The sequence below is a fragment of the Talpa europaea genome, assembly GCF_964194135.1.
Source record: "Talpa europaea genome assembly, chromosome: 4".
NCBI lineage: Eukaryota > Metazoa > Chordata > Mammalia > Eulipotyphla > Talpidae > Talpa > Talpa europaea.
Genome location: NC_140070.1, coordinates 138,773,022 through 138,797,759, shown reverse-complemented (window position 1 = coordinate 138,797,759; position 24,738 = coordinate 138,773,022). Strand labels below are relative to the sequence as shown.

General features: G+C 43.8%; 1 protein-coding gene across 3 annotated transcripts in view; it reads left to right on the top strand.

Annotated features, from left to right (window-relative positions):
* Positions 1-24,738, top strand: part of TIAM1 (TIAM Rac1 associated GEF 1) — a gene marked incomplete at both ends in the record, with an annotated part of 128,357 nt that overhangs the window by 43,778 nt on the left and 59,841 nt on the right. For 2 of the 3 annotated variants that reach the window (XM_084232520.1, XM_084232519.1), the window contains 6 exons: positions 179-403; positions 2,482-2,667; positions 8,087-8,233; positions 10,707-10,781; positions 13,226-13,396; positions 19,801-19,905. In XM_084232520.1, coding sequence (XP_084088646.1) covers positions 179-403; positions 2,482-2,667; positions 8,087-8,233; positions 10,707-10,781; positions 13,226-13,396; positions 19,801-19,905 — 909 coding nt within the window. The remainder of the gene's footprint in view (positions 1-178; positions 404-2,481; positions 2,668-8,086; positions 8,234-10,706; positions 10,782-13,225; positions 13,397-19,800; positions 19,906-24,738) is intronic. The other variant, XM_084232521.1, reaches the window with a different exon arrangement.

Sequence of the window (24,738 nt, the reverse complement as noted above, 5' to 3'; positions counted from 1 at the left end):
GTGTCTGCCCCAAGGCTAGCTCATTTTCATTGATTGTCCAAAGTTGGTCAGGAAGGGCAGCCCTCCCTAGAGCACCTGCAAATGCTTTCTTGACTGTCTCTTGACTGTGGGCAGGTATCTCTGGCTGATGACCTAAGGGCTGTCTCTTTCTTCTTGGCCTCTACCTTCCCCCTTACAGACCACCAGCCAGACGGAGCTTGAAAACTGGATCACCGCCATTCATTCTGCCTGTGCAGCGGCTGTCGCCAGACACCACCACAAAGAAGACACACTCCGGCTCCTCAAGTCAGAAATCAAAAAGCTGGAACAGAAGATTGACATGGACGAGAAGATGAAGAAGATGGGAGAAATGCAGCTGTCTTCAGTCACCGACTCAAAGAAGAAGAAAACGATACTAGATCAGGTGAACGGTCTGCCGGGTTCAGGTGGGGCTGGAATCGTGATGTCTTTACACTGTTCTTGCCTGAGAATCCAGAACAGCATCGCTTTGCTCCTTGTCAGCTTGTCATCCAGGCTGCTAAATTCTTTATTGTGACTGTCAGTTTTCTCACCCATTGTTCACTATTGATTGTTATGAGCGGAAGGAACAACATTGCATGAACAGGAGGCGGACATTGGTGGAGGGGCCTGCCGGCTCCCCCGATGGTGTCTGTAACAGCATGGGCTGCACTTAGTCTCCACTTTTTAGATGACTTGGAGCTCCATGGAGCTGGGGATGATTCACTGACCCCTCCAGACGTTTAGAATTCTAAATTGAGACAAGGGAGTATTTCGAAAAGGGTCCCTGTCACTGCTGTGTGTGTGGGAGTAAGCATCTTCCACGCTATCACGGGAAGCTGTCGTGAGCTCGCAACACTTGGTTGATATAAAGCCGGAGATACTCATCTAAGAAAGCCTTGAAACTTTGTCCTGATGTCTAGAACATAATCATGTGAACAAAATACCAATAAGAAGCATTACCGCGATTAAAAAAAACCCAGCAAATATATTCTTACATAAAATATCTACTTATAGAAAAATAAAATATAGAAAACAGAAACAGAAAATATAGAAAAATGAAATATAGAAAATATATAGGTATAGAAAATATATACTTGTATAAAAAAGAAAATATATACTTACAAAAAAATTCAACTTCCACTGATACAGAGTTCAGCCATTACACTGCTGGATAGATTCCAAGGAGAAATACAGATGCACAAGTGCACACACACACACACACACACACATACAAATTATGTAAACAAATGCTATTTAAGTGATTGAACTGTGGATGACCTGGTCAGCACAGGATATTTCCTATTTCTCTCCTATTCTTCTCCTCTGTCATTTGACACTATTTTATTTTCAATTGCAGCAACATTCACATAACCTAAAATTAAACATGTTGACGTGTGCAATTCATTGGCATTTAGTACATGCACAACTGCAACCAGCACCTCTAGCTGCTTCCCAAACATTGTCCTCCACCCCAGAAGGAAGCACCCCTGGGCCCCGGCATGCTCATCCTTAGATTTGCCTGTGTTGGATATTTCATCCACGTGGAATTGCACACTGTGTGACCTTTGGTGACTGACCTTTGCTTTGGAGACTGAGCCCCCTGTAGCACCTGCCAGTGGTTCATTCCTTTTTGTGGCCAAATATGACCTCACTGTGTGTGTGAACACACCATGTTTCTCTGTTCATCAGTTGATGGACATTTGGGCTGTTTCCATTTCTGGTTGTTGTAAGAGGAGTCCGAGCTCACATGCACACTCACACTCTATTTTAAGTTGAAGTCAAAGGACTCAACCATTAATCACTGTGTCACCCCCGGCGTACCCGAGCCGTCGTTATCTGTCAGTCCCTGAACCAAATCGTTTTCTTGTGCTACCTTATGTGAACCTCACACCAACCTTAGGAGGCGGGTGCTATTTTGCCTCTTTGAAAAATGAAGCAGTGTCATGGATCTGCCTATGTCCCGGTGTCTGGGTCTCCAACATCCAGTGCAGCCCCCTCTCCCTCTCCCTCCGCTCCCATAAGCTCTTGGTCTGTCTACCTCTGAGCTGTAATTCACCTCACTTTTCTGCTCTGTCTTCCCATGAAAAGCACCTCGTCGTACATCATACAGTTCTCCAGTGCTGGGAACCCCCTGTTTTACTTTTTCTGCATGGGTTTGTGACCCAGAACTCGGAGCTCTGGACAGTCATGGCCACTAACATGGTATCTGGGGCGAGGGACACACAGAGCAATGAATGTACTTTCTCTTCATCGTGTGGAATTTATGGCCATCGGTCTTTGCAGAAGAATGGAGAAACTATGAAAACAATAGCATCTGCTATTACTGAGGAAACTTAGGGTTCCTGAAGCTCAGCCCTTAGGATTAGAATGAATAACTTCACAATGTACAGAATTATAATATTTGTGTAGTAGGATAAATTTGCCAGTATTGGTTTTCTCTTGTTCTCACTTTTTTTTCTTTCTTTGTTTTCACCACTGTAGATCTTTGTTTGGGAGCAAAACCTGGAACAGTTCCAAATGGACCTATTTCGTTACCGCTGTTATTTAGCTAGTCTCCAAGGTGGGGAGCTGCCGAATCCCAAAAGGCTGCTCGCTTTTGCAAGCCGACCGACGAAAGTGGCAATGGGCCGCCTTGGAATCTTCTCTGTGTCGTCTTTTCATGCCCTGGTGAGTAGAAGCTGATGTAGTTTTGAGAAATATCCACTTTGGCAGGACTTGACTGAGTCAAGTCCTGAGCAGGACTTGACAAGAGTCAAGCAGTGTTTTCCTAGTGGATTGCTGTGGGTGAGTCTGACAGTGTCTGCCCTCTGCGGTGGATGCAAATCTTCATTTGAATCTTTTTGGAAATGTATCACTTCAGCCTGTCTTGCTGGGGCCGAGGTGATCATGCAAAGAAAACGTGAAAGGTAGACTGACTCTTAAGAGATGCTGGCATGCAGTGTTTGTGACAGGGCATGTCATCTTTAGTTCTGTAACAGGGTGGTCCCCAGGGAAAGAGGAGGGTCTAGATTCCCTGCACCACCCAAGGAAGGGTGGAGGTGAGCAGGGAGCACAAGACTGGAGAAGGAAGGAGGAAAGATGAAGAGCCAGAAGGAGACCTGGAGGAGGCACATGGAGCAGAGACATGTGAAGAAGCTGCACCTGCTTTCTTGGCCTTGGACTGATTGAAACAAACGTGGGTGAGAGACTGTGGGGAGATTAACAATGGCAGCTTTTATCTTGATTTTTTTTTTCCTCCTCTGTCCCAGAAGTGCTGGGCCCCTAATGCCTCTTTCCTCTGGGTCCCCACCAGGAGGTGCCACAGACTTGTGGCAGGCTTTTGGGCCTCAGTGGCCTACTTTGGGCCAGCCCTGTTTGGCTGGGCAGTTACCCATGAGGGGATGGGTAACTCTGGGTGCTTGATTTGGAAACTATTTCATCTATTCTTCCCCTTCTTTTTATAGCACACTAATTGTATTAAAGTTTCTTTCCATTAAAGGGCTTACGCACTAGAGTATGTTTTATCTTGATGCAGTGGATGGCAGAACCTATTTAGCGCAGGCGGGTTTGGGAGTCTTGGGGTGCCCCTCATCCTGCCCTGTCACAGTTCATGACCTGTCTTTAATCCAAATACATGTTTTTTTTCTATTAACTTAATGAAAGTGGTCAGTGGGGGCCTCTCTCATGCATAAATGCATACTCTCTGTCTCTGTCACGAAACAGGCACACACCTCTCTTTGGAGATCTCCCTTTTCACTTCATTTTAAATGTTCCAATTCCATCAGCTCTTTAGGCCCAGAAACACCTGATGCCTTGGAGGAAGGCAGAGAGCTTTCCTGATTTACTAGCTCAACGTACGGATTTGCTTGGGGAGGAACATTTCCATCTGACCTCCAAGGTGGCAGGTTATATACTTGTGTTCTGTGTTTGCAATCTGTCATTTCATGTACTCACTAAATTGCGAACAGCTTTATGTACTTTCGGCTCCTTTCTTCTCAAAAATTGTTGGGCGAGTAACATGAGTTTAGACTAACCAAGCCAGTCCCCTCTTGAAATGTATCGCACCTTCGCACATTTGCTGTGGAATTAAATGTTTAGTCTCGGGTTCCAGAAACTGCTTTGGAAAACCTTCCCTGTGCTGCTCTTGTCTTGCCATGTCAGCTGTACCCTTGCATAGAATTCAGAGCTGTAATTCAGTCAGAGGCGTTTGTATTCTTTATAAATAGATTAGCGTCATCATTCAGATAATTAGGGGTAGATTTACATTTTTAAAGAAGTCTTAAACCAATTTCTGGAGTTATTAAAACTGGCATTCTTATTTGTTCTGCTAATTATAGTCCCGCTCTTGGTCTCCCTGGCTGCCGCCTCTCCTTACAGCTATTAAGTCCTTTTTTTTTTTTCAGGCAGTGCTGGGTCAGGGTGCCTTGTTGAATACATCTTGCAAACTGTTTTCACTTGTGTCTCTGACTGTTTCTCTGAGACCTGGAACCCAATTTGTCACTTAGCTAAATCTCAATTTGCTATTCTGCAAAAAATAAAATTGGGGTTAAAAATTCTTGTTTTTTTTTTCTTTTTTTTTCTTCCCCTAAGCAAGAATGTCATAAATTAAAGGAGCCTTTTAATGAAGGGCTCTCTTGATGCCAGTGATGTGGCATTAATATGAATACTAAAGCCTGGGTATCCAAATGACTCTTTTCTTTTACCGGGCTGGATCAAATTTGGAGAAAATGATTTTGCTTTCTACCTAAAACTTCCATGCTTTAATTATTTTCTTCAAAGCCATCGGAGCTAACCTCTCTGGGAAGGGGAAGTAAAAGCCACCATATTACCCTTGTTTTATTTTATACCCGTAATTTCTCTCCAGACCTTCTAATTTCCTCTGCCTCAATATCTGTGATGTGTGTGGACTTCGCTTTTGATGGGCAGCTATTAAAATCAGTCCAGCTGAAGGCAGGGGTGGGAGGGTTGGTTGACTCTTAGGTTTTTTTGGTCAGTAATTTTAAGGAAGGGAATTTAATTCCATATGTGCAACTCACTGTTTCTTTGTTCTTTTTTGGCGGGTGCAGCGGCCATGCAAATCTGGGCATCTGGAAAGGAGCGAGGGCTTCTTTCCACTAGAGCTTTGATTTCAGACAGAACAAGTTAGGCAAGCCCGTTGGGTGTCCATGCGCTCCCGCTTCTCTGGAAGATCCAAGCAGGCAATGTTAGCCTGATTTATTGGATACTTACTTTTTCCCTCCTCTCCTTGTCATTTGACCCCAGAGAATTTTTTCCCCCTTGGGGTGAGGGATTCTTCAATTTAGCCTTTGTGCAGACCTTTTTTTCTCCTTTTAAGTCGGAGGGGGCACATGGGAGGCGGAGGTGGGAGGGTTAACAGGGCTAGGGGAGGAGATTGGAGCTACAATTTAAGTACCATTCACCAGGAGGGCTTCCCATAAAGCTCAGTGATTTGCAGTAATTAACTGAAGGGTCCCCAATGCACTCTTTGAAAGAAGGTTATCATTGTTCTTGTTTGCACAGATGAGCAGAATGATAGAGTCATCAGGTTTCAGCCACAAAGGGAGCCATTGTCTGGGCAGAGACCATTGAGAAACTCTTGAGATTTTGTCCCATTGAGCTTTGGCTAGCTTTTCCTATTTTTCTAAACCCCTATGCTCATTTGAAGTCATGATTGTCCTTGGGTGCGTAGCAGTTACTTTTGCAGTTTACACGGCCCATGACAGTTTCAAATAATTACTGTAAGAATCATAAATCATTGCCTGTTTGTTAAACAGATTAGGCTAACTGGTCAGCTGATAACTGAGAGTCTATTCCACTCAGTTTCAGCACAATTTCTGTCCTGAAATTGTGTACTAAACAGCGACTTTCTTTGTGGTCACTAGGTGAGGGAGTGTCTCTGCTTTTGCTTTTGGATGTTTGTCTGTTTGTTTATTCAGTCAGATCAACCAATACATGTGAGTGCCTGGCTGTGTCCCCCTGAGTAGGACTATTGCAGTGAGCACCCCAGGTTCCTGTCCTATTGGAGCTTATAATCTTCTAGGAGAGACAGATGATACATAAGTTAGCAGTTAAATAAGCACAGTAAGTGCAGGCACTGATGGTTGTTATCAAGAGAGTAAACACGATAATTACTTTCACATATATAAGCAAATCATGCCATTTATCTGGCTGCCTATATGTGTCTTTGTATTGATGGAGAGATTTCCCTATTTATATAAGTAGACATACACATGTATGACCCAGTGGATATTATTTTTCTCTAGGATTCTTAACTTGAACACCACTTACTCCATGGTGGCTAGCCTCCTTTTTTGATGATGGTTTAAGTGATCCTGACCCAGCCACACAAGCTTATGTGGATGTGAGTGCAGGACAGTCCATGCCTTTTACCACCTTTCTTTACCTTTAACTTAGAAAGGGATGACAGTAGAGAAAATGTTTGCATGTTGAATGTAAACAGGTGCCTTTTGTTGTCCAACTCTGTTCCCTGCCACACCTCCAGTCTGATCGTAGATTAATTAAAGCTCTTCCTCCCCAGTGTGGCTGCTGTTGTCACGGGTGCCCCCTCTGGGTTTTCTCCTGTGCAAAAACTGAGAAAGCATCAGACCTCTCAGCTCCCTCCTCTTCCTATTTTCATTTGGAATCCAAATCTCCTCCCTACCCCTCCTGCAGAGATGCTGTTTTGGTTCCTGTCTTTAGTGAACCCTGGGGGTCTGGGCCTGTGCACTCCAGGGGTGTCTGTGGTGTTTTGCCTTGTCATTACCAAAAACCACTGCCGACTCGAGTAGGTCCCTCGGAGTAGGTCCCTCGCGTTCCCCAGTATTTTGGGCCCTTAGACGGCTGCCACTTGGCAGCTGGCACCTTGGGAGTAGCCTGTGTGGGAATCTGTGCCCAGCAGACCTTCTCCCACAGTGCAGAGCAGGTGGGGAGCTTCCACTTCAGGTCTAACTCTCTGTCCCTCGGGCACTCCCTTTTTTTTTGAAGGTGAGCCTGTGGGTGGCCTGTGGAGACTTTGCTAGAGGGTGCCTCTAGTTCTGCGACTTGGCTCACAGCTGGAGGATGAGGCTCAGGCCTGAGTATTCTTGAGACGCGCTCTGTGGATCCCTATAGGGACTCAGCTGCCCCCCGGACAGATTGTCCTGGGGTCTTCCTTCTGAAATATTTGTCAGCATTGGTGGCACCTTGAAAATATCTCAACAGAGATTAGCTTCTTTTTTAAAACAGAAAAAACCAAAATATAACTTTTATTCCATTTTTACCTCAACACAGGACATATAAGTCTCATAAGGGGGTGTCTCTGTTTTCCTTGACTCAGGCCCCTCCCCCTTGCTTTGCCTTGGAAGGGCTTCAGTCCCACTGTCCTAGGCTAGCTGACCTGTACGCTTGCCTCCCGTCAGGAAAGAGGAAAGTGAGGGGTTTTGGGGAAACCCCTCTTCTGGGGACAATTCCCCGAAATGGCAGGCACCCCTTCCGCGTACTTCCTGGCCACCAGAACGCAGTCACTGGCCACCTCCTGACACCAGTGAAAGGACCCGCCTTGGTGGCCAGATGTGCTCAGTTGCATCAGCAGTTCTTTGAATTTCTAGGAGTACAGATAATACTGGGCAGTAGTCGCTACTTGCCTGATAACAAAAGTGATTGGGGGGGGGCGTTATTAAAGAAATTAATAGAAGATGTTGGTAAGTTCAGATTCACACAGAATCACAGGAAGCAAAATGTGCCATTTTCACTGCTTGGGTGTCACTCGAGCTCCATTTTTCTTTGATTACTGCAACTTGATGCAAGAGTTTAATCCTGTGACCAGTAGGGCACCTGATTCTTGGGAACAAACTCTTGCCATCCTGTGACTCTGTTATGTATTTGAGCTGGTGATTTCAGACCTTGATGGAGTTTGCTGACCATCCCACCTTCCCATAGCTGATTACACCAAGGGCTTCAAAGTCCCAATTTGTTTGAGTGGTGGGTTAGTTGCCGGGGTGGTAGTGTCAGCATGGACTGGCCGGATGGATGGTGGAGGAGGGGTTTTGAAGACTTGAGTGGGGACCTTGGGGGACAAGAGGGTGGTCCCCAGACTCATCTCATTGATGCTCCTCCTTGCTGTCCTCAGGTGGCAGCGCGCACTGGTGAAACTGGAGTGAGAAGGCGTACTCAGGCTATGTCCAGATCTGCAAGCAAACGAAGAAGCAGGTTTTCTTCTCTTTGGGGTCTGGACACTACCTCCAAAAAGAAGCAGGGACGCCCAAGCATCAATCAGGTCGGTTCTAGGGGGGATGACAAGGCACGTGCTGATTGCTTCCCCGGCCACCTCACAATGGTGTGCGTGGTCGTGTGCACCTTCCTCTACTGATGTGTTTGATTTAAGATCAAATCATTGACACAAAGAAGTGAGTGGTGTTAGATGCTTTTAATAGGCAAAGTGCTTCCCTAACATTGAACCCTGCTGTTAGTCTATCACCAAGCTCCAGTCTCCACCTGCAACCCTTCCAAACCTTGGTTAATTCAGACTTCCTGAAAGTGCACAGTTCATCCCAGAGTCTTCAGAAAAAAAGCAGAACTTGATGGTGAAGCCAAGTGAGCACCTAAACAGAGAGTCTTTTAAGCTGCCTCTGGCGCTGGATCAAAGGCAGCCTCCAGGGAAATCTGGTTGTTTCTTTGCCCTTGATTCTTTGGGCGTTGGCATTAAAAGGACAGCTCCTCTTCTACCGGATTCTGAGAGTGCTCACTCATTCATGGCTCCCTTCTCCCCAGCTAGTAGGGCTTGAAGGGACCTCAGGACATGAATGGCACCCCTAAGTGTGCCGTGTCAGGTCCCTGCTAACTGCTGTGACCTTGTTGATTTTACTCCTTTATTTGTGGGGCTACTTCTGGGGAAATCTTTGCTGTCACTGCCATCATTTTTATTTGACTTTGATAAATGCGTGGCTCTAGGGCTGCTGGTGTCTCTCTTTTTTGGGAACTGAAGGAACACAAGTGTTGGTCTCTCAGGAGAACGGGAGTTCTAATGCAGGGGCTACCTGGCTGGAAAGTGAGCATTTGGGGGGGGGGTCATGCCTAAGATGCCCATTTGACCTCTGCTTTCTGTGTCTTGATGCAAAGTGAGAAGTCAATTGCTGACTTGATAGGTCCCTCATTATTTGTTCTGACAGCTCCAGCCCCCAGTGCTTAAGAACTGAAATTTAAAAGGTAAATGAATCCTGAAAGCTGATGTGCTGAGTCCTCACCTGACCAGCATGCTCGCCGTTTAAACCTGGACTTGCAGGGGAGCAGATGAGCAGATGATAAGACAACCTGCAACTTAGCTGCCTGCAGTTTGTTCTTAGTCTTAGGGGAGAGCAGAACATCCCTGTGCGGCTGTGGCTTTGCTTCTGTGTAAATCTGAAGCAGAAACCATTTGGAGGAAAATTAGTGTCTCATCAGAAAAAAATCTCACAAGAGACTTGATGCTCTGGATTAAACCTGTGAAAGGAGGTTTAACCCAGCTTCTCTCCCCTCTTTCTGGGAGGTGGGGTGTTCTTTTGTACATATCCTCTGCCTTGGCAGATGACTCAGACCATGCTATAAATATGTGTCAGGACTTTGCAGTTGGCAACTTGGTTTAAACTTCTTTTCTATCAGAAAGCTTAGTTCATGTGGGTCTATTTTATTGGCCCAGGTTATGTGACAGCTCATTGTGGCTAAAATAGATGACTGAGTTTAAATGAATCCAGAAGAAAATATTTTATTTTTTTCAATCAGAGGACATTGTCATGTCTTATAAACAGTAGTGGCCATTCCCTCTTAAAGTAAGAATTTAATACGCCTTAAACTCTGATACAGAATGCTGGTTACTAGGGACGGGAGGCAAGGCATGAAGGGAGCCAACTGGTTAGTGGTGGATGGTTCTGGACATGTGGCAGTAGGCGTGGTGTGAACTATATAGTTACTGAGGTGAGAAACTGTGTATCTGAAACCTATATAGTGTTGTAAACTAATGTTACCCCAATTAAAAATAGTTTAAAGTAAATCTTGCTTAGCCATATGTAGACCAATAGAAATTTACTAGTTGATTCAGGGCTTTGAAATGGACAAAAAACTGAATGTTTCTGTATTTTTCATTTGTGCTGGGAGTAAGGCTTTTTCTAAATTGGGAATATTATCCTGTACATGCTTTTGGTGTAGGGCAATATATACACTTTCCCATGTCTGCATGTTTAGGTTTTGACTACCTGCTGACATCAGTACCCAATTACAATTCTAGTCATCTCTATACTTTGGCAGGATTTATTAAATATTAAGGATTTGACAAATTTCTATTTTTAAATAGAAAGCTTTTCTGTAGTAAGAACTGATACTTGTATTTTCTCAAGTCATTCTCCACAGATTGTAAAATCAAAACTAGTTATTGGTAAATGTATGATTAGGTAAATGAGTCTATATAGCAGAAATTCTTCACTGAAAATAAATTTAGTTCATTGCTTTTATAAGATTATTTTCTTTAAATTTAGATGAATGATACAGATCCAAAACCCACCGTTTTTTAATTGTCAAAGAAATGAGATGTGATCTAGGTGGAGGGGCCTGTTTCTAATGATCTGCCACCATAGATTCTTTTAACTGCTTTGGGATTGGGTGTGGGAGTATCTGAGTCCTATTTTGTAACAGCCATGTCCATTTTGCCTCCTTCGTCTCATGCTTCATTTGCTCTTTTGCCCAGATTCCTTTTTAAGATGATACTTTTGTGTGTGCAGGTGTTCGGTGAGGGAACTGATGCTGTAAAGAAATCTTTAGAGGGAATATTTGATGACACTGTTCCAGATGGCAAGGTAAAAATAAGCACATGTTCTCTTTCTAAATGCATCAACATTACACAATGCAATGGTTTCTTGAGCTCCTAAAATTAAGTAGACTCAGTATTAGAAACTGAAACGATCAGCTTGTTAAAGTTATGTAACAGGTCAGGAAGAGATGGAAAAGCATTTTATGTTCAAAACTTGCTAACAAGAAGAACCTTCTCCTGCTGACATAATATTTTCAATACTGTCACTGAAGGTGTAAGTTTCCATCTAGAATTTAAGAGGAAACTTGGATTCTAAGTAGCTGAATATTTTATGCCATTGCTAGTTCTTTTTATGTACAGCTTCTATCCCCAAGAGGCAAATTCTTAACTGCCCTACCTCTTGGCCCCTGGTACTGTTTTGCTTCCATTCATTTCAAAGAACTCTTCTCAAAGTATGTTCTTAAAAAAAAAAAATACTTCACATCTAAAACAAGCATTCAATTAAAGATTCACAGTCTTGGTACAACCTTGCACTTGGATTTAAGAGGGTCTTTCAAACTGTTCTGATTGAGAGCCCATAAAGAATATTGATTTTTCTAGGGCACTTTTTTCAGTCTCTAAATAAATGGATATCTCTAGTTTTAAAGACCCTAATAGTGATCCCAGCAACCTCTTTGTTCAGGGAGTTCTGGATGTTGATAACATGACCTTGATATGAGCTTGGCTCTGGGACTCAGAATCAATATGACAGAGCTCCTGCCTGGTTGCTGTGGCGCCCAGCATTGTGGTCAGCTCGTCCCAGCCCCACGTTCCTGGTGGAGCTGAGCCTCTGAAGCCACGGGGCAGTGGGGCGAGGAGGCTGGCCTTTCTCATTTTTGTACCCAAACTGCTCCTTGGATCATACAATCATGGATGGGAAGGCAGCTGTCCCTGGTGTTCCCCCAACTGGAACTTCCAGGTCAGGCTCTGATGAAGTTGGGACCTTACCTTGCTGTTCTAAGGTGCAATCCAAACATAGTTTTTGATGTTAGTGCACCTTTCCTGAAGTAAGGCCAATTCCTCTCAAAACCATTACATTGCCCTTGTAACTTGGGATATCTTATCCGAACACACAGATCCTGGAAACTGCAAATGCTTTCCCGTTGCAACTGTGTCACTTTTTTTCTTTTTTTCCATTTTTTGTAACTTCCTCTTTATCCCAGATCTTGGCTAGAGTGCCATGTTCTCAAAGAGCAGTTTATATGTAAAACTTGGGTTGATCCAGTGCTAAGGGCCACTTATTTAACATTGCACATGGGGGCAGAGTGGGAAGGTTCCAATTATCGTTAATGGGATTTAAGCAAGTTCATTGCTTTGTGGCAATTCCTTCCCTGGGGCTCAATTTATCTGCAAAATCAACAGCATTGGAAGGCAGAACTGAAATTGTTTTCCTCAATTGAACTTAGTTTAAGGCCTTTACAAAAATATTGTCCCTGCTCTGGGATCCATTGTTTCTGTGTGCAAGTTGTTATATTGTCATCTCTTAGCCTTAGTTTGGAAACCGTTTCTTCTTGTTCTTTCCTGATACCAGCTTTGTCCATGGTAATATACAGATATACATAGTTACCAATCCACTGCCTGTTTATAACCAATAATCTAGGCTTATTAGCACCTATAGAGCATCAATATTATTTTGACAGTCTCAGATTCTTGCATAATTCTTTCTTGGCTTATTTTAGAGGAACGGCGTCCCTATTATTTTCAGGAATCTATCAAGTGTTTTCTGCAGTAGCTATTTAATTGTTTAGATATAACCCAGATGCCAGAAGCCAACATTCTAAAGGTCTTCTGCCAACCTTTCACACTTGGTACCAGTCCCTGACCTCAGGCAGACTGACATGGCAAATGGCATGGTGCCAACACAGAGGCTGGTTTTTGCCATGTTGGTGATAAAATTCATCCTTGACTTTTTCCTGAGACTCATCTGGAAAATGGAGGTGTTTTCTGTCTTAACATCTTTTTCAGATGAGGCTCAAATATCAAATCTGAGCACAAAAATGATGGCCTTTGTAAACAAGCATTGCTAGGACAGCATCATCTCTTGGCAAATTTCTTCGGGGCCACATTATTACCTTTGAAATGGCAGGTTTTCTTGCCACAGGAATTTGTGACTCTAAATTTGAAGTGGATCTGCAGAAGAAATTATAGTGGCAAGGCTGAGCTGAATAGCTGTCCCATTTCTTTCTCTTTCTTCCAAGTTTTCCTACCCATTCATTTGTGCCATGCCCGTGCCATGTGGGGTCCGGCTGGTATCTGAGGTTAGAAATCTCCCCCAGCCTGGTCCTCAATGAACCTTCCCCTGACTCAGGGCTCCCTTCTGCCCTCCACCACAGCTCCTATTCTCCCCAAGATCCTTTGCATGGGGCCACTTAATCCCAGTGTGCAGGGTTGGCCTCTGGCATTGTTTGACACCAGAGGTAGCTGCTCTGCTCACTTGATTTCCTGTTACAGAGGGAAAAAGAAATGGTCTTACCAAGCGTCCACCAGCACAATCCCGACTGTGACATTTGGGTCCATGAGTATTTCACTCCATCCTGGTTCTGTCTGCCAAATAATCAGCCAGCCCTGACGGTCGTCCGGCCAGGAGACACTGCTCGGGACACTCTGGAGCTCATCTGCAAGGTAGGAGGCTCTTGGGGTGGTTCCTGGAGAAGAGCAGAAGGGGTGATGGAGGAGGGGACCGGGCACACATGGACACTTAGGCGAGCAGGTGGGGTGAAGCAGGCACTGCTGAGCCCTGCTGTTCACCTCGGAGCCCTTGGGGCTCCTGCGTGATGGTGAGTGCAGCAAGTGTACGTGAATTCATCACCTTTGGGAGGCAAGGGATTCTTCTAAGTAGCATCTTTCTGTTGGAGTGTTTGACAGATTTGTAATAAGCATATTTCATGCACATTGCAAAATGCTTTGAAAGTTTAGGTCAAGAATAAAGCAAGAAATTGAGGCCACCTGCTCATAACCCAGAAATCACCCTGTAAACATTTTGGGTGTTCTCACATCTGTTGTACACACACATTTAGTGATGGCACATTATGCTGTTTGTCACCTGCTGTTTGGCAGCGGCTGATACACCATGGGCATCCTTAGGGTGGAGAAGAACTGACATACATACACTTGACCTCCACGACAGTATGTTTCTTTACCTTCGAACCCATCATTAGACCTTATTGATCTACTTATTTTGGTGACAGATGATTATGCTCCCTTCCCCTGCTTTTCCAGCCTAAGCTGCAGAAACATCTTGACTTTTTTTCAAGGTGAACCTGGTTTCATTTTTTTCCCACTGTGAAAAAGAGCTAGATGCATGCCTGACCTTGAATGCAGAAGCCAGGAACTTCTTTTTCATACCAGCTTTTACTTTTACCTAAGTACACACTTCAGGAGTTGTATTGAGTGGTCACGCCAAAGCTGAGGGGCACAGACACTCCTGTTGTACAGATGGGCCTGCGAGGCTGGGGGAGGCTTAGTTCCTACCCCCAACCCCCACCCCAGAGTGGAACCTGGTCATAGAACAGCCAGAACCTGAACCAGTATTCTCAAAGGACAATCTGAAAGGTTTAAAAGAATCCAGAATATTTTCTTAGGATAATGAAATGGGCTTTCCTCCGGCTGCTAAAGTGGAGAACTTCTACCGTCATATCACTGTAGAAGAAGCTGGAGGGATACGTTGTGGTTTTGAAGACCTTTTCAGTTGACACAATGGTTTATAAATCCCAGATCACTTTCACTACCTCAGCAAATACCGCCCTTCTGTCATTCTACAATCAGCAATTTTTGGAATTTTTCTTACCCTCCCCCAAAATCACGAGGGCCTCTATAAAGGAAAAATATGACCTTGTGAGTGGGGGGCATGGAATAATCTGGCCCAAATGAGCTTTTTCAGATAGTCTTATGTGGAGAGAAAGGAGAAAGGGCATTTGTTTCAGGTCAAAGATAAAAATCAGCCCCCACGAAGTTGTTAAAAATAAATGATGCACTATTACATGCTCTTACTCCTTCATGGATGTGACTTCTAGCTTTTTGAAGATAATGGTATTTCTGTTCACATTTTTCATTTTAATTACTTCACAAAATTGGTCTATTGAGGATTTCTGCATTCTTTTATTTATAGATCAGCATGATTCTTTAGAGACCCATTAATATTCCGTAGAACTGTGGGAGTTATTCTCAGAACTGCAGCTGAAGGTGTCAGAAGTAGGACTCTGGCCTCTTTTATATAAACCAAACTTTGGCAGGTGCTTCCAGGGATTAGCATTGGAGCCTGCTGTATACATAGGCCCCAGATGCAATCAGGAAAGGGAGGGTGGGCTGGCATTTTCCAATAGCCATTGATGGTTGGAAAATTGAACAGTGAGTGGGGACACCAGTGATCGGCCCCACTTTAGGTACTGTTAAAGCTTTCATTCTGATTGGCACTAAGGGGTTGGGGATTAATACTGTGCCTGTATCTTACAGAACCTTTTTGATCATGAGCTGGTCCTATTTTCCTACAAACTGTTTATTTCTGTCGCTTGAAAGATTTTTGAGGGCATCATCTGGGCACACCCTTTCCTTTTGCAAAGGTCATCCCACCCAATTTTTCCTGGATCCTTAGCTCTTTCTCCAAAAATATAGAATAAAGACAAGAACAATATGGTGTGATACAAGCCCACATCTCGTGAATTTAAAAATGGAAAAGTTCCGGGTGCACTTTAAGAAATTGATGGTCTCTGGAAAAGCATCCGTGTAGGATAAATTACATAGTGTGCTCAGAGCCAGGTGTCTTCTAAAGCGTGCTGCTTCTTTGGAAAACACTTTATTGTAATTAGTGGAGCCAGTTTTATTCTTAAGAGGGAAAGAGATAATGGGGAACTCAGTGCCACATGTTACTAATGATCTAATTGATGGTGAGTGATTTTTTTTTTCTCTCTTTTGGGGGCGGGGCTGGAAAACAAAGGTGATTGTCAGAATGTCTGTCTTTTATTCCTTTATTGTCATTCTCGACGTTGGTGATGGATGTTTTCCCTAATATTTAATAATCAATCTCTTTCTTCTGTCTCTTGCATTCAGCTCATTCTCTTTCCTATTCTATCTGATCCACATCATTTCACATCAGTTTGCCATCTGCCATCCGAGCATCATTCAAGTCCTGGTATAGTAAATGTTTCGAGATCTACATTTCATGTACAATTCATGTTGTGGGTGTTACAAGAATGACTTGCTAATTACAGCGGGTAACCATGTTGGTTGGTTTGTGCTGTTTTCTTATCATTGCATTTACTTAAAATAATTGTGGAAAAAAATCCTTTCATTCAGACTCACTGATATTATTCACATTGGCTGTGGCTCAGTTTTGTTCCCTGTGTTCACTATGTGGGCTTTAGGCTTTAGGCAGTCTAATAACAACCATTGTCATTTGAAACAATGAGAGGTCACCTTGAAGGGGAGGATGAGCATCTTTGGAAATTCCTCAGCATCACTCTGTGTGTGTGCATGGACTTGTGTAAGTGATAACTGCATGCTCTGCTGTGTCCCTGAGAAGTCTGAGTGAAATGGAAAAATGTGACAGGAAGATAAAGAGCAAAATGCAGTCACTTGGCAGAGTATTACGACCTATTTTTAATGGGCTCAAATGATTTAGTGAAAATATCTACATCGTATTTTGCTATTCCACCCTTTGAAGTGGTCACAGGAAGATGAGAATTAAAAAAAAAAGTCTATGCTGACTAAAAAACTCGCGCTACAGTAATATTTATCTTACGTACAATTTGCAGCTGCATTGTCTCAAAATGAATCACATGTTCTCTAAGTAACCAGTAAATTTTGGGTGGCAAACACATTTGTACCCTTTACATTCTTTCCCGAGTTTCCCTGGAGTTAGGAAATTTTCTCTCGAATGTCTCACATGTTATAAAGCAGGCCAAGTGTTTAAAACTACTACTGAGAAGTCATTGCATGAATTCTTAGGATTCTCTCTTTGGTGAGACCAGCCCTGATGACCAAGGGCTCATAATTAAGAAACATTTCCCCAAATGAAGAGATACTCTGTGTCTTGATCCCACGTCCCGTCTTTAGGGTGACTATTTACTGGCCAAGCTAAGGGCTCCTGGGTTACAAGTTTTTTTTTTTTTTTTTTTTTTTTTAAATAGAGGCATGTTTTATTTATTTATTTATTTGTTTGTTTATTTTGTTTATACATGCACTGGGTACAGTCAGAAGCGCGGGAGGGTGAGAGAATTCACCAGAGCCAGAGTGGGGTGTAGAGCAGGCAAAAGGACCGAAGTACACTGCTGAGGGGAGCAGCAGGCGGCAGGAGAGGTCTGTGTGCCATGTGGGACCCTCCTCTGGTGGCCGGGGAGCAGCCGGGGATCGAACCGGCACCACAGAGGCCGCGGGCAGCTTCGCAACCCAGCGCTCAACCACTGCGCCGCCGGGGAGGCCCTCCTGGGTTACAAGTTTTAATGTTTGTTGCATGTGCTTACTTGTACATTACAAAGTTCTCAGGAACGTAAAGAAATTCAAAAAGTGGGGTGGTGGTAGTGGGGGGTGGCAAGCCCCTTTATTTTGCCATGGCTACAGAGTCGCTCTTCCCCTCTCTAGTGTGTTAAACACTTCACGTGGGGAACCTCACTGACAGGCCGCTGTCTGTAATCGGTTTGTGTATGGGAATGTTCTTGGCACTGTGGCCTGTGAGGGGTGAGACGTCTGTCTCCATGTGCCCGTCAGGGCCTTAAATACTTTGTTGCCTCACTAGAAACCTTCTCTCTGACACATGCTGAGGTATCAGGAACCAGAAGCCTCTAGGTGAGGCTGCTCTGGGGGTCTGCTTTCCAGAAGTCCGTTTCTGTGGCAGCTTCTCTGGGAATGTCCGTGGAGTGTTTATTGATGACAACGCTGAGGTTTCCAAGTGGATTTGTTCCTGTGAACCCAGCCCCCGCAAAGTCTCATTTCTTTCTCTCCCTCCTCAGCCAGAAACAGATGGTGAACCAAAAGTCTTTGCTTCTAATTAAAGATCTCAGGGAGGACCGGGGTAGGTGGGAAGTGTGTGCAGCCTCTCTCTGTGAGGGAAACTTTTCTTGTTTACCATTTCATCCTAAATATTATGTTGTTTGTTTGTCTCAGCGGCTTTCCCACAGCCAGTGGGTAGCACACTTGAAAGACTCCCTGTCAGCTCCCCCGCTGGCTTCACCCCTTCACCTTTTTATCATCAACAGCCTGGGTCTGTCACACTGGGCTTTTGGTCTCCAATAGAGGCGGGGTGGGTGGGGGAATGTTGGAGCTGCAGACACCCTGGAGATGGATAGGCCTGGGGGCTCCCAAGAATCACTGTTAGAAAATGTCTAACAGTGTTTTGGAATAATGCAGGAGGTCTCTCGCGCATGTCTATGTATTTAAAAAGGGAAACCACCACTGCCCCACCTTCCACTTGCTGCCCCCACTCCCCACAGTCACACTTCCGAAGATGGCACCTAGGTTTTATGAATTTCCAGACTCACAGTGCCTTACACAGGCCCTGGCACGCTCAGGAGTTTCTGAGATGTTATCAGAATAATTATTGGAATATTCTGAGTTTGACCTTAAAATGTATTTTTATAAGGCAAGGTAGATAGAAAGAATATTAAAACAGTGAAAAGTTAATTTCATTTATTTTGAAATAATTTTCATCAGTAGGTATATTGGTATGAAGGGATTTTATATTAAGTTTCTGAGAAATGTCAAACATAAAAGAATAGAGAATAATGGAATAATGTCCTGCATATACATCATTAAGATTGTATAATTAGGGGCCAAGTGTTAGCACTGTGAAGCTATCCACAGCCTCTGCAGCACGAGTTCGATCCCCAGCCAGGGAGCTACCCACATGGCTCAGCAGACCTCTCCTGTCTCGCCCCTGCTCCCCTCAGCAGTGTATTTTAGTCAGTCTGCCTGTTCTGTTCCCCACTCTGTGTCTGGTAAATCCTCTCACCCCCCACACCTCTGACCTACAGCCCAGCTCTTGTCTGCATAAATGAATAAGTAAATCTTTTTTAAGAAAGATTCTATAATTATCAAACTATGTTTTGGCTATTCACTCACTTATCCTCATCTTCCCCCCCCCCCCATTTTGGATTATTCTGGAGCAAATTCCAGATATCATTTCTTTATCTGTTAATACTTTTGGGTGAATCTCTGAAAGAGAAGGATGCCTTTTAAAAGTGACTTGATTTAAACTTTTTCTCTCTACCAAGACATTTTCTGGGTTGCCAGGTAACTTTTGAGAAGCATTTTCTTACTCTTTTCTTTGAATCTTCTTGAATGTCATTGTTTATAAAACTGTATTGCCCCAGTTGCTTTTTCTGTGAGGTTAATTTGCAGATGAAAAATTTAATTGACTCACCCTGGGCCCAGGGAGGACTGGAAATTTGAATCTATAACTATTTTAGAGTTGTTTTCTTTGGGGAAGTCATTCAGTGCGTTTCCCAACTTGGATCCATGCCTGTCTACACTGCCTCCGGAGGGAGTCTCGCTTGGGTGTATGTAAATAAGACTGACATCCAAATGCTTAGTTTTCACACAACTCGCTTGCAAATGAGCTGTTAACAACTGTCCCAGGGTCCCTGTTTGGGTATAAAAGCAACCGGGCCTGGACACAGCTTTTTTCTATCACTTTAAATACTATCTTGTCTTGCTGATCCTTTTCCTTTAATCACCTGTGTATGTTTGGGCCTCTTTGATGTGATGTGATGGGTGTTGTTGCAAAGTCCTTGTGAAAGAGAATAAGGAGTCAGATGAGCAGCAGTGAAGAAGTGACTTAGTTGTTGGCATTAAATCATAAGATACAGATACCCATGGGGCAAATATTATCAGAATGTTCAGTGAAAATCATTTTCAAGTTTGAGTTTGGGGTATAAATCTTTTAAGAAGTATAGAAGCCTCACACCCTCACCAGTAGTAACAAATCTCCATTATTCAGTGGAGCCCATGACAATGCAGTGAGCTCAAGAATGACCTGTTGGCTGCTGCTTCCTATTTGCTGTTGAACAGAAATGTCCTTTCTTTTCTTGTCCCAGACACACCAGCTGGATCCTTCTACTCATTACCTGCGCCTGAAGTTCCTAATAGAAAACAAAATGCAAGACTACATTCCCAAGCCCGAGGAGGACATTTATGAGCTGGTAATGTTTATGACTATTGTCCAAGATCATTCTGGGGGGAGATTATTTATAAATTATATGTGTGCTCGTGCTAATGGTGGCTGGTGAAGTGGAGTGAATTCGGAAATGAATGGGCCTCGTTTGGCGAGGTCCTGCCTTCTCTGGTGGAGAGGACCTTGCTGATTGGAGCATTTCCTCAGGGTAGAATCGCTGGTTTTGTTGATGCAAGGAGCCATGCTGTACTGGCCAGAAAATCTGAAACCCAGAGCAGACTCTCAGAATACTAGTTATTATTTCCTCACTGTTTTTGGTCTTTGATTTCCAATACACAGATCAGCTCACTGGTCTTTGTTTTTTTCATTTTTTAAAAAATTTATGCATGCAAGAACTGGGGTACAGGCCAGCGATGCAGGAGGTGAGAGGATTCACCAGAGACAGAGTGGGGAGCAGAATGGGCAGATCCACTGAAATACACTGCTGAGGGGAGCAGCAGGTGAGACAGGAGAGGTCTGTGGTAGCTTCCTGGGCGGAGATTGAACTCGTGCTACAGTGGCTGCGGATAGCTTCTTCCCTTTGCACCACCAGGGAGGCCTCGCTGGTTCTTATTAGGGAAAAAGCACTAACTATGATTTGATGTGGCTTTACCTGCATAGGCAAAGCCAAGGGCTGCTTCCTGATGGGTGGGGGAGCTGGCATCTGATTCTGTGCCCCAAGCGATTGTAGGTGTTATGTTGGGGCCATGGGTGTATGTTTGTGTCCCTTGTGGGACTCACTCATGGTAGTGGAGATGAGGGAGTGCTTATTAGTGATGTGGGATAGCCAAAAAACAAAGCGGGTGATGATACTGCATTTCTAGGGTTTTGCCAAGATTTGAACAGTGTACAAAGTAGATGCTCAATAAATGGTGGTGATGGGAATAAAACAGTGCCAGGTTCCTTCTGCACTGGTGTACTGGTGTAGTTCTGGGTTCCAGGAAAGAAACGCTGGGGGCAAGGAGCCTCTCTTGGAGTTTGTTCTCTCTCTCTTGGCTCCAGTCATTCCTCTGGGGGCCTCAGAGCCTGTTGCCATGGAGATGTGAAGGATAGCAGTATGACGTCAGACCCAGCTTTACTGCAGAAAGCAGAACTGAAACTTGAAATGTGAATATTCTCTTTTTGAAAAACGGAAACGTGATTTCAAATGCAGTAGGGAATTTTGTTTTTAATCAATGTTTTTGAGATTTACTTGTGGCCAAGTAAAACTCACCAATTTTAATTACGTAGTTTGATGAATTCTGACAAATGTTCACAGTTGTGTTTCCAGCACTATAGTAATAATTTAGAACATTCTGTCATCCTCAGTGACATCCTTGTGGCTCTTCAAGTGTTTTTATGAAAGAGAAGAGGCACTTTTTGTCCCACTTTTGTCCCATCAGGCCATAGAAGGTCAAAATGACGAGACTTTGTTCCATGATCATTTAAACCAGTAAGTGTTGTCAGAGGAGGGTGCTTTCACCAGAGAGTGGTGATTTAATTTCTCTCTGACATGGCCATGAGCTGTGACTTCCTGCCCCATGTACTGGGGGAAAGAAAACACTTTATTCCTATGAAAGGAATATTCCTGGCTGATCAACTGGTTATCGGTTCATTGTCCCCTAAGGGCCAGTCACCAACCCATCCATCCGTGGTTAGTGGTGACCGCCATTTTATTTGGGATGGACAAGGAGACTTCATGTCTTCACACCTGACAACATCATAGTTGGCTGCCCCTAAATATTTTGTTCTCTGCCATTGTTTATCAAATATTCTTTTTTTTTAAAGATTTATTTATTTATTTATGCATATAAGAGCTGTGGTACAGGACAGAGATGTGGGGGGTGAGAAGATTCACCAGAGACAGAGTGAGGAACAGAACAGGCAGATTGACCGAAGTACACTGCGGAGGGGAGCAGCAGGTGAGTCAGGAGGGGTCTGCTGTGCCATGTGGGTTGCTCCCTGGCCAGCCGGGGATCGAACTCATGCTGCAGAGGCTGTGGATTGCTTCATAGTGTGGTGCTTAACCCCTTGCGCCACCAGGGAAGCCCTCAAATATTCTTTAGTAGCAAGGTCAACAGTTGTTAGCAAAAATGATACTGGGTTTTTAAGGTTTTTGGGGGGGCAGGGGGTCCAGTATGTTTATTTGGTAGGGCAGAAGATTCTCTTACTAGGAATGACCAATCTACGTGGCTGCTTTGTTGGTTATGTTTTAATAGAAGTAATACCTGTTTGTTACTTTTTCATCATTAGTTGGTGGTTGGGTCCAGTCCATGGCAGGATAATGAATATGGAGACCTGGCTTTTCAAAAATTCACATTAATTGTGACTTTCTTAAAGTGACAGGACTCATTTGTAGAAACATAATCATGCAGCAAATATTTATTTAGCTTTTTTTGGTGTTCCTGGTACCATTCTAGCTGGTCTTGGCCCTCGGATGCACACAAAAATCATTGCTCTTTGTAGAAGTGACATTCAAATTTACAAAGACAAATCCACGCATATAAAAATGTTTTAAAAATATTTTTGAAGAACATGTAAATGTGTGATAAATCAGAAAGAGTCAGGGCAGAGAGAATCCGGAAGTCGGTGCTGCTCTTTTACACATGTGATTCATAGAGGTAGGAGGAGGTCTTGTCAGGCCCTGGCAGGAGGAGCGACAGTGGAGGTAGCTCAATCTCGTGTGTGTGTGTGTGTGTGTGTTGTGTATGTGTGTCTGTGCTGGTGTGTCTGGTATATATGTGTGGTGTGTCTGGTTGGTGTGAGTGTGGTGCATGTCTGTGTATGGTGAACTGGGTGTCTCTGGGGTGTGTGTGTGGGGCTGTTGTCAGGGTAAGTGGTCGGGGGTTAGGCAACAAGGGCAGGCAGGACAGGTTGTGGGAGAAGAGAAATCCCAGGAGAGGGAGGACATTGTTGGCTGTGTGTTTCCATAGTCTCTTGGTGCTGATGTGGGCCTGAGGGGATAGAGAGGAGCTAGGACCCAGGCAGAAGCTAGTGTGGGCTGTTATTCAGGCAGTGGGCCTTGATGGTGGTGGGAGCCGGGTCCGAAAGGAGACATGGTAAGAAATGATTGCAGTTTCATGATAACTCAAGGACTTGGGTAATCAAACTGTTTCCTAAAGTTTGATGATTTTTTCATCTGTTTTTTGAAATGAGGGAAAACATGCATCATCACCGACTTAATAAAATAAACGGAATGTGTGAGACATTTTGTTAAAAATGCTTTCGTATAAAACTACTACATTTCAAAATTTCTGGTTTTGGATATAGTGGTTGCAGTGGAAATACATTTTAAAGCACAGACCCCTCTTGAAATTTTGTATTTTTTATTAGTGCCTTTTTGCTAACCTCAGTTTTAGTCTTACCAGCTGAAGAAAGGACTGTGGCCCAGTGGCATATAGATATTATACTGATACTGTAAAAAAAAATGAAGACTTTCACACCAATTACAAGGAAAAATAAGAGGTAGTCTTGAATAGGAAAGATTCTTCACAAGATTCTATCTCCATGGGAACTTGGAGTTTCCAGAGATGATGAAAGCAGTGATACACTGCCACCCAGAGGAGCAGTGTGATTTGCAAAGAAATTTAAAAAATAAAACTAAGGCCCAAACAAGGCTGAGCGAGCATGCGGCGGTGTGACAAGATACATCGTAAACCTCATTCTATGTGGCATTTATAATTTGGGTGGCTTTTTTGAATTGAAGATCAGTGTTATAATTGACTTCTTCGAAATTCAGAATTTGTATGAAAACTTTTCAGAAGTATGAAAAAAAAATCACTTTAAATTATGTCCTTACCATATTATTGTACATTTGGCAGAAATTTCATTTAATTAGGGCATTCTAGGGGTCCAGCTTCCTACCCCTGTCTGCAGTCTGTTTTCTTGGCTTCGGAATCGTGAGTGAGATGCTCGCCCGCCCCATCTGTCTGCTGCCCTAAGCGAGAGACGAGAAAGACGAGGCGTTCTTTTCCACCCGCCCCCAGAAACTGCCTCTGGATGAATGGCTCTGTGGTCAGGGATGGGGGTGAGCTGAGATTATCACTAAAAAAACAGCTTTCCATTTTTGCCCTTGGCTCAAAGTAGATTTTCATTTGAAATTCAATGATGTTTTTGAATTCCATATGAGCTTCGGACACATTTATTTGTTTTGGCAATTTTGTCATATATTTTGGAAGGGGCTTTTTGCTTACTCACCTAAGATGTTGTTTTCCTTTACTTTGTGCCTGTTCCACCAGGAGGCAGCTTGGGGGTGTTTTATGTGGTGGCGAGAACTTCAGCTCTGGAGCCAGAGAGTCCTGGGTTCATATCCCAGCGCTGCCCATACTGGCTTTATGGTCCTAGGGAAGTGCTTCTCTCTGACCTTGTAAAATGGGGATCACAGTTGTCTTTTATTTATTTTTTTATTTTTAAAGATTTATTTATGCATACAAGAACTGGGGTGTAGGCCAGAGGTGCAGGGATGAGAGGATTTACCAGAGACAGAGTGGGGAGCAGAACAGGCACATCTACTAAAATACACTGCTGAGGGGAGCAATGGGGAGACAGGACAGGTCTGCTGTGCCTTGTGGGTAGCTCCCAAGCCAGGGGTTGAACTTGTGTTGCAGAGGCTGTGGATAGCTTCATAGTGCTATGCTTAACCCCTTGCACCACCAGGGAGGCCCCACAGTTATCTTTTTTTTTTTTTAGAGGCATGTCTTATTTATTTATTTATTATTTGTTTGTTTGTTTGTTTTATACATGCACTGGGTACAGTCAGAAGCGCGGGAGGGTGAGAGAATTCACCAGAGCCAGAGCGGGGAGCAGAGTAGGCAGAAGGACTGAAGTACACTGCTGAGGGGAG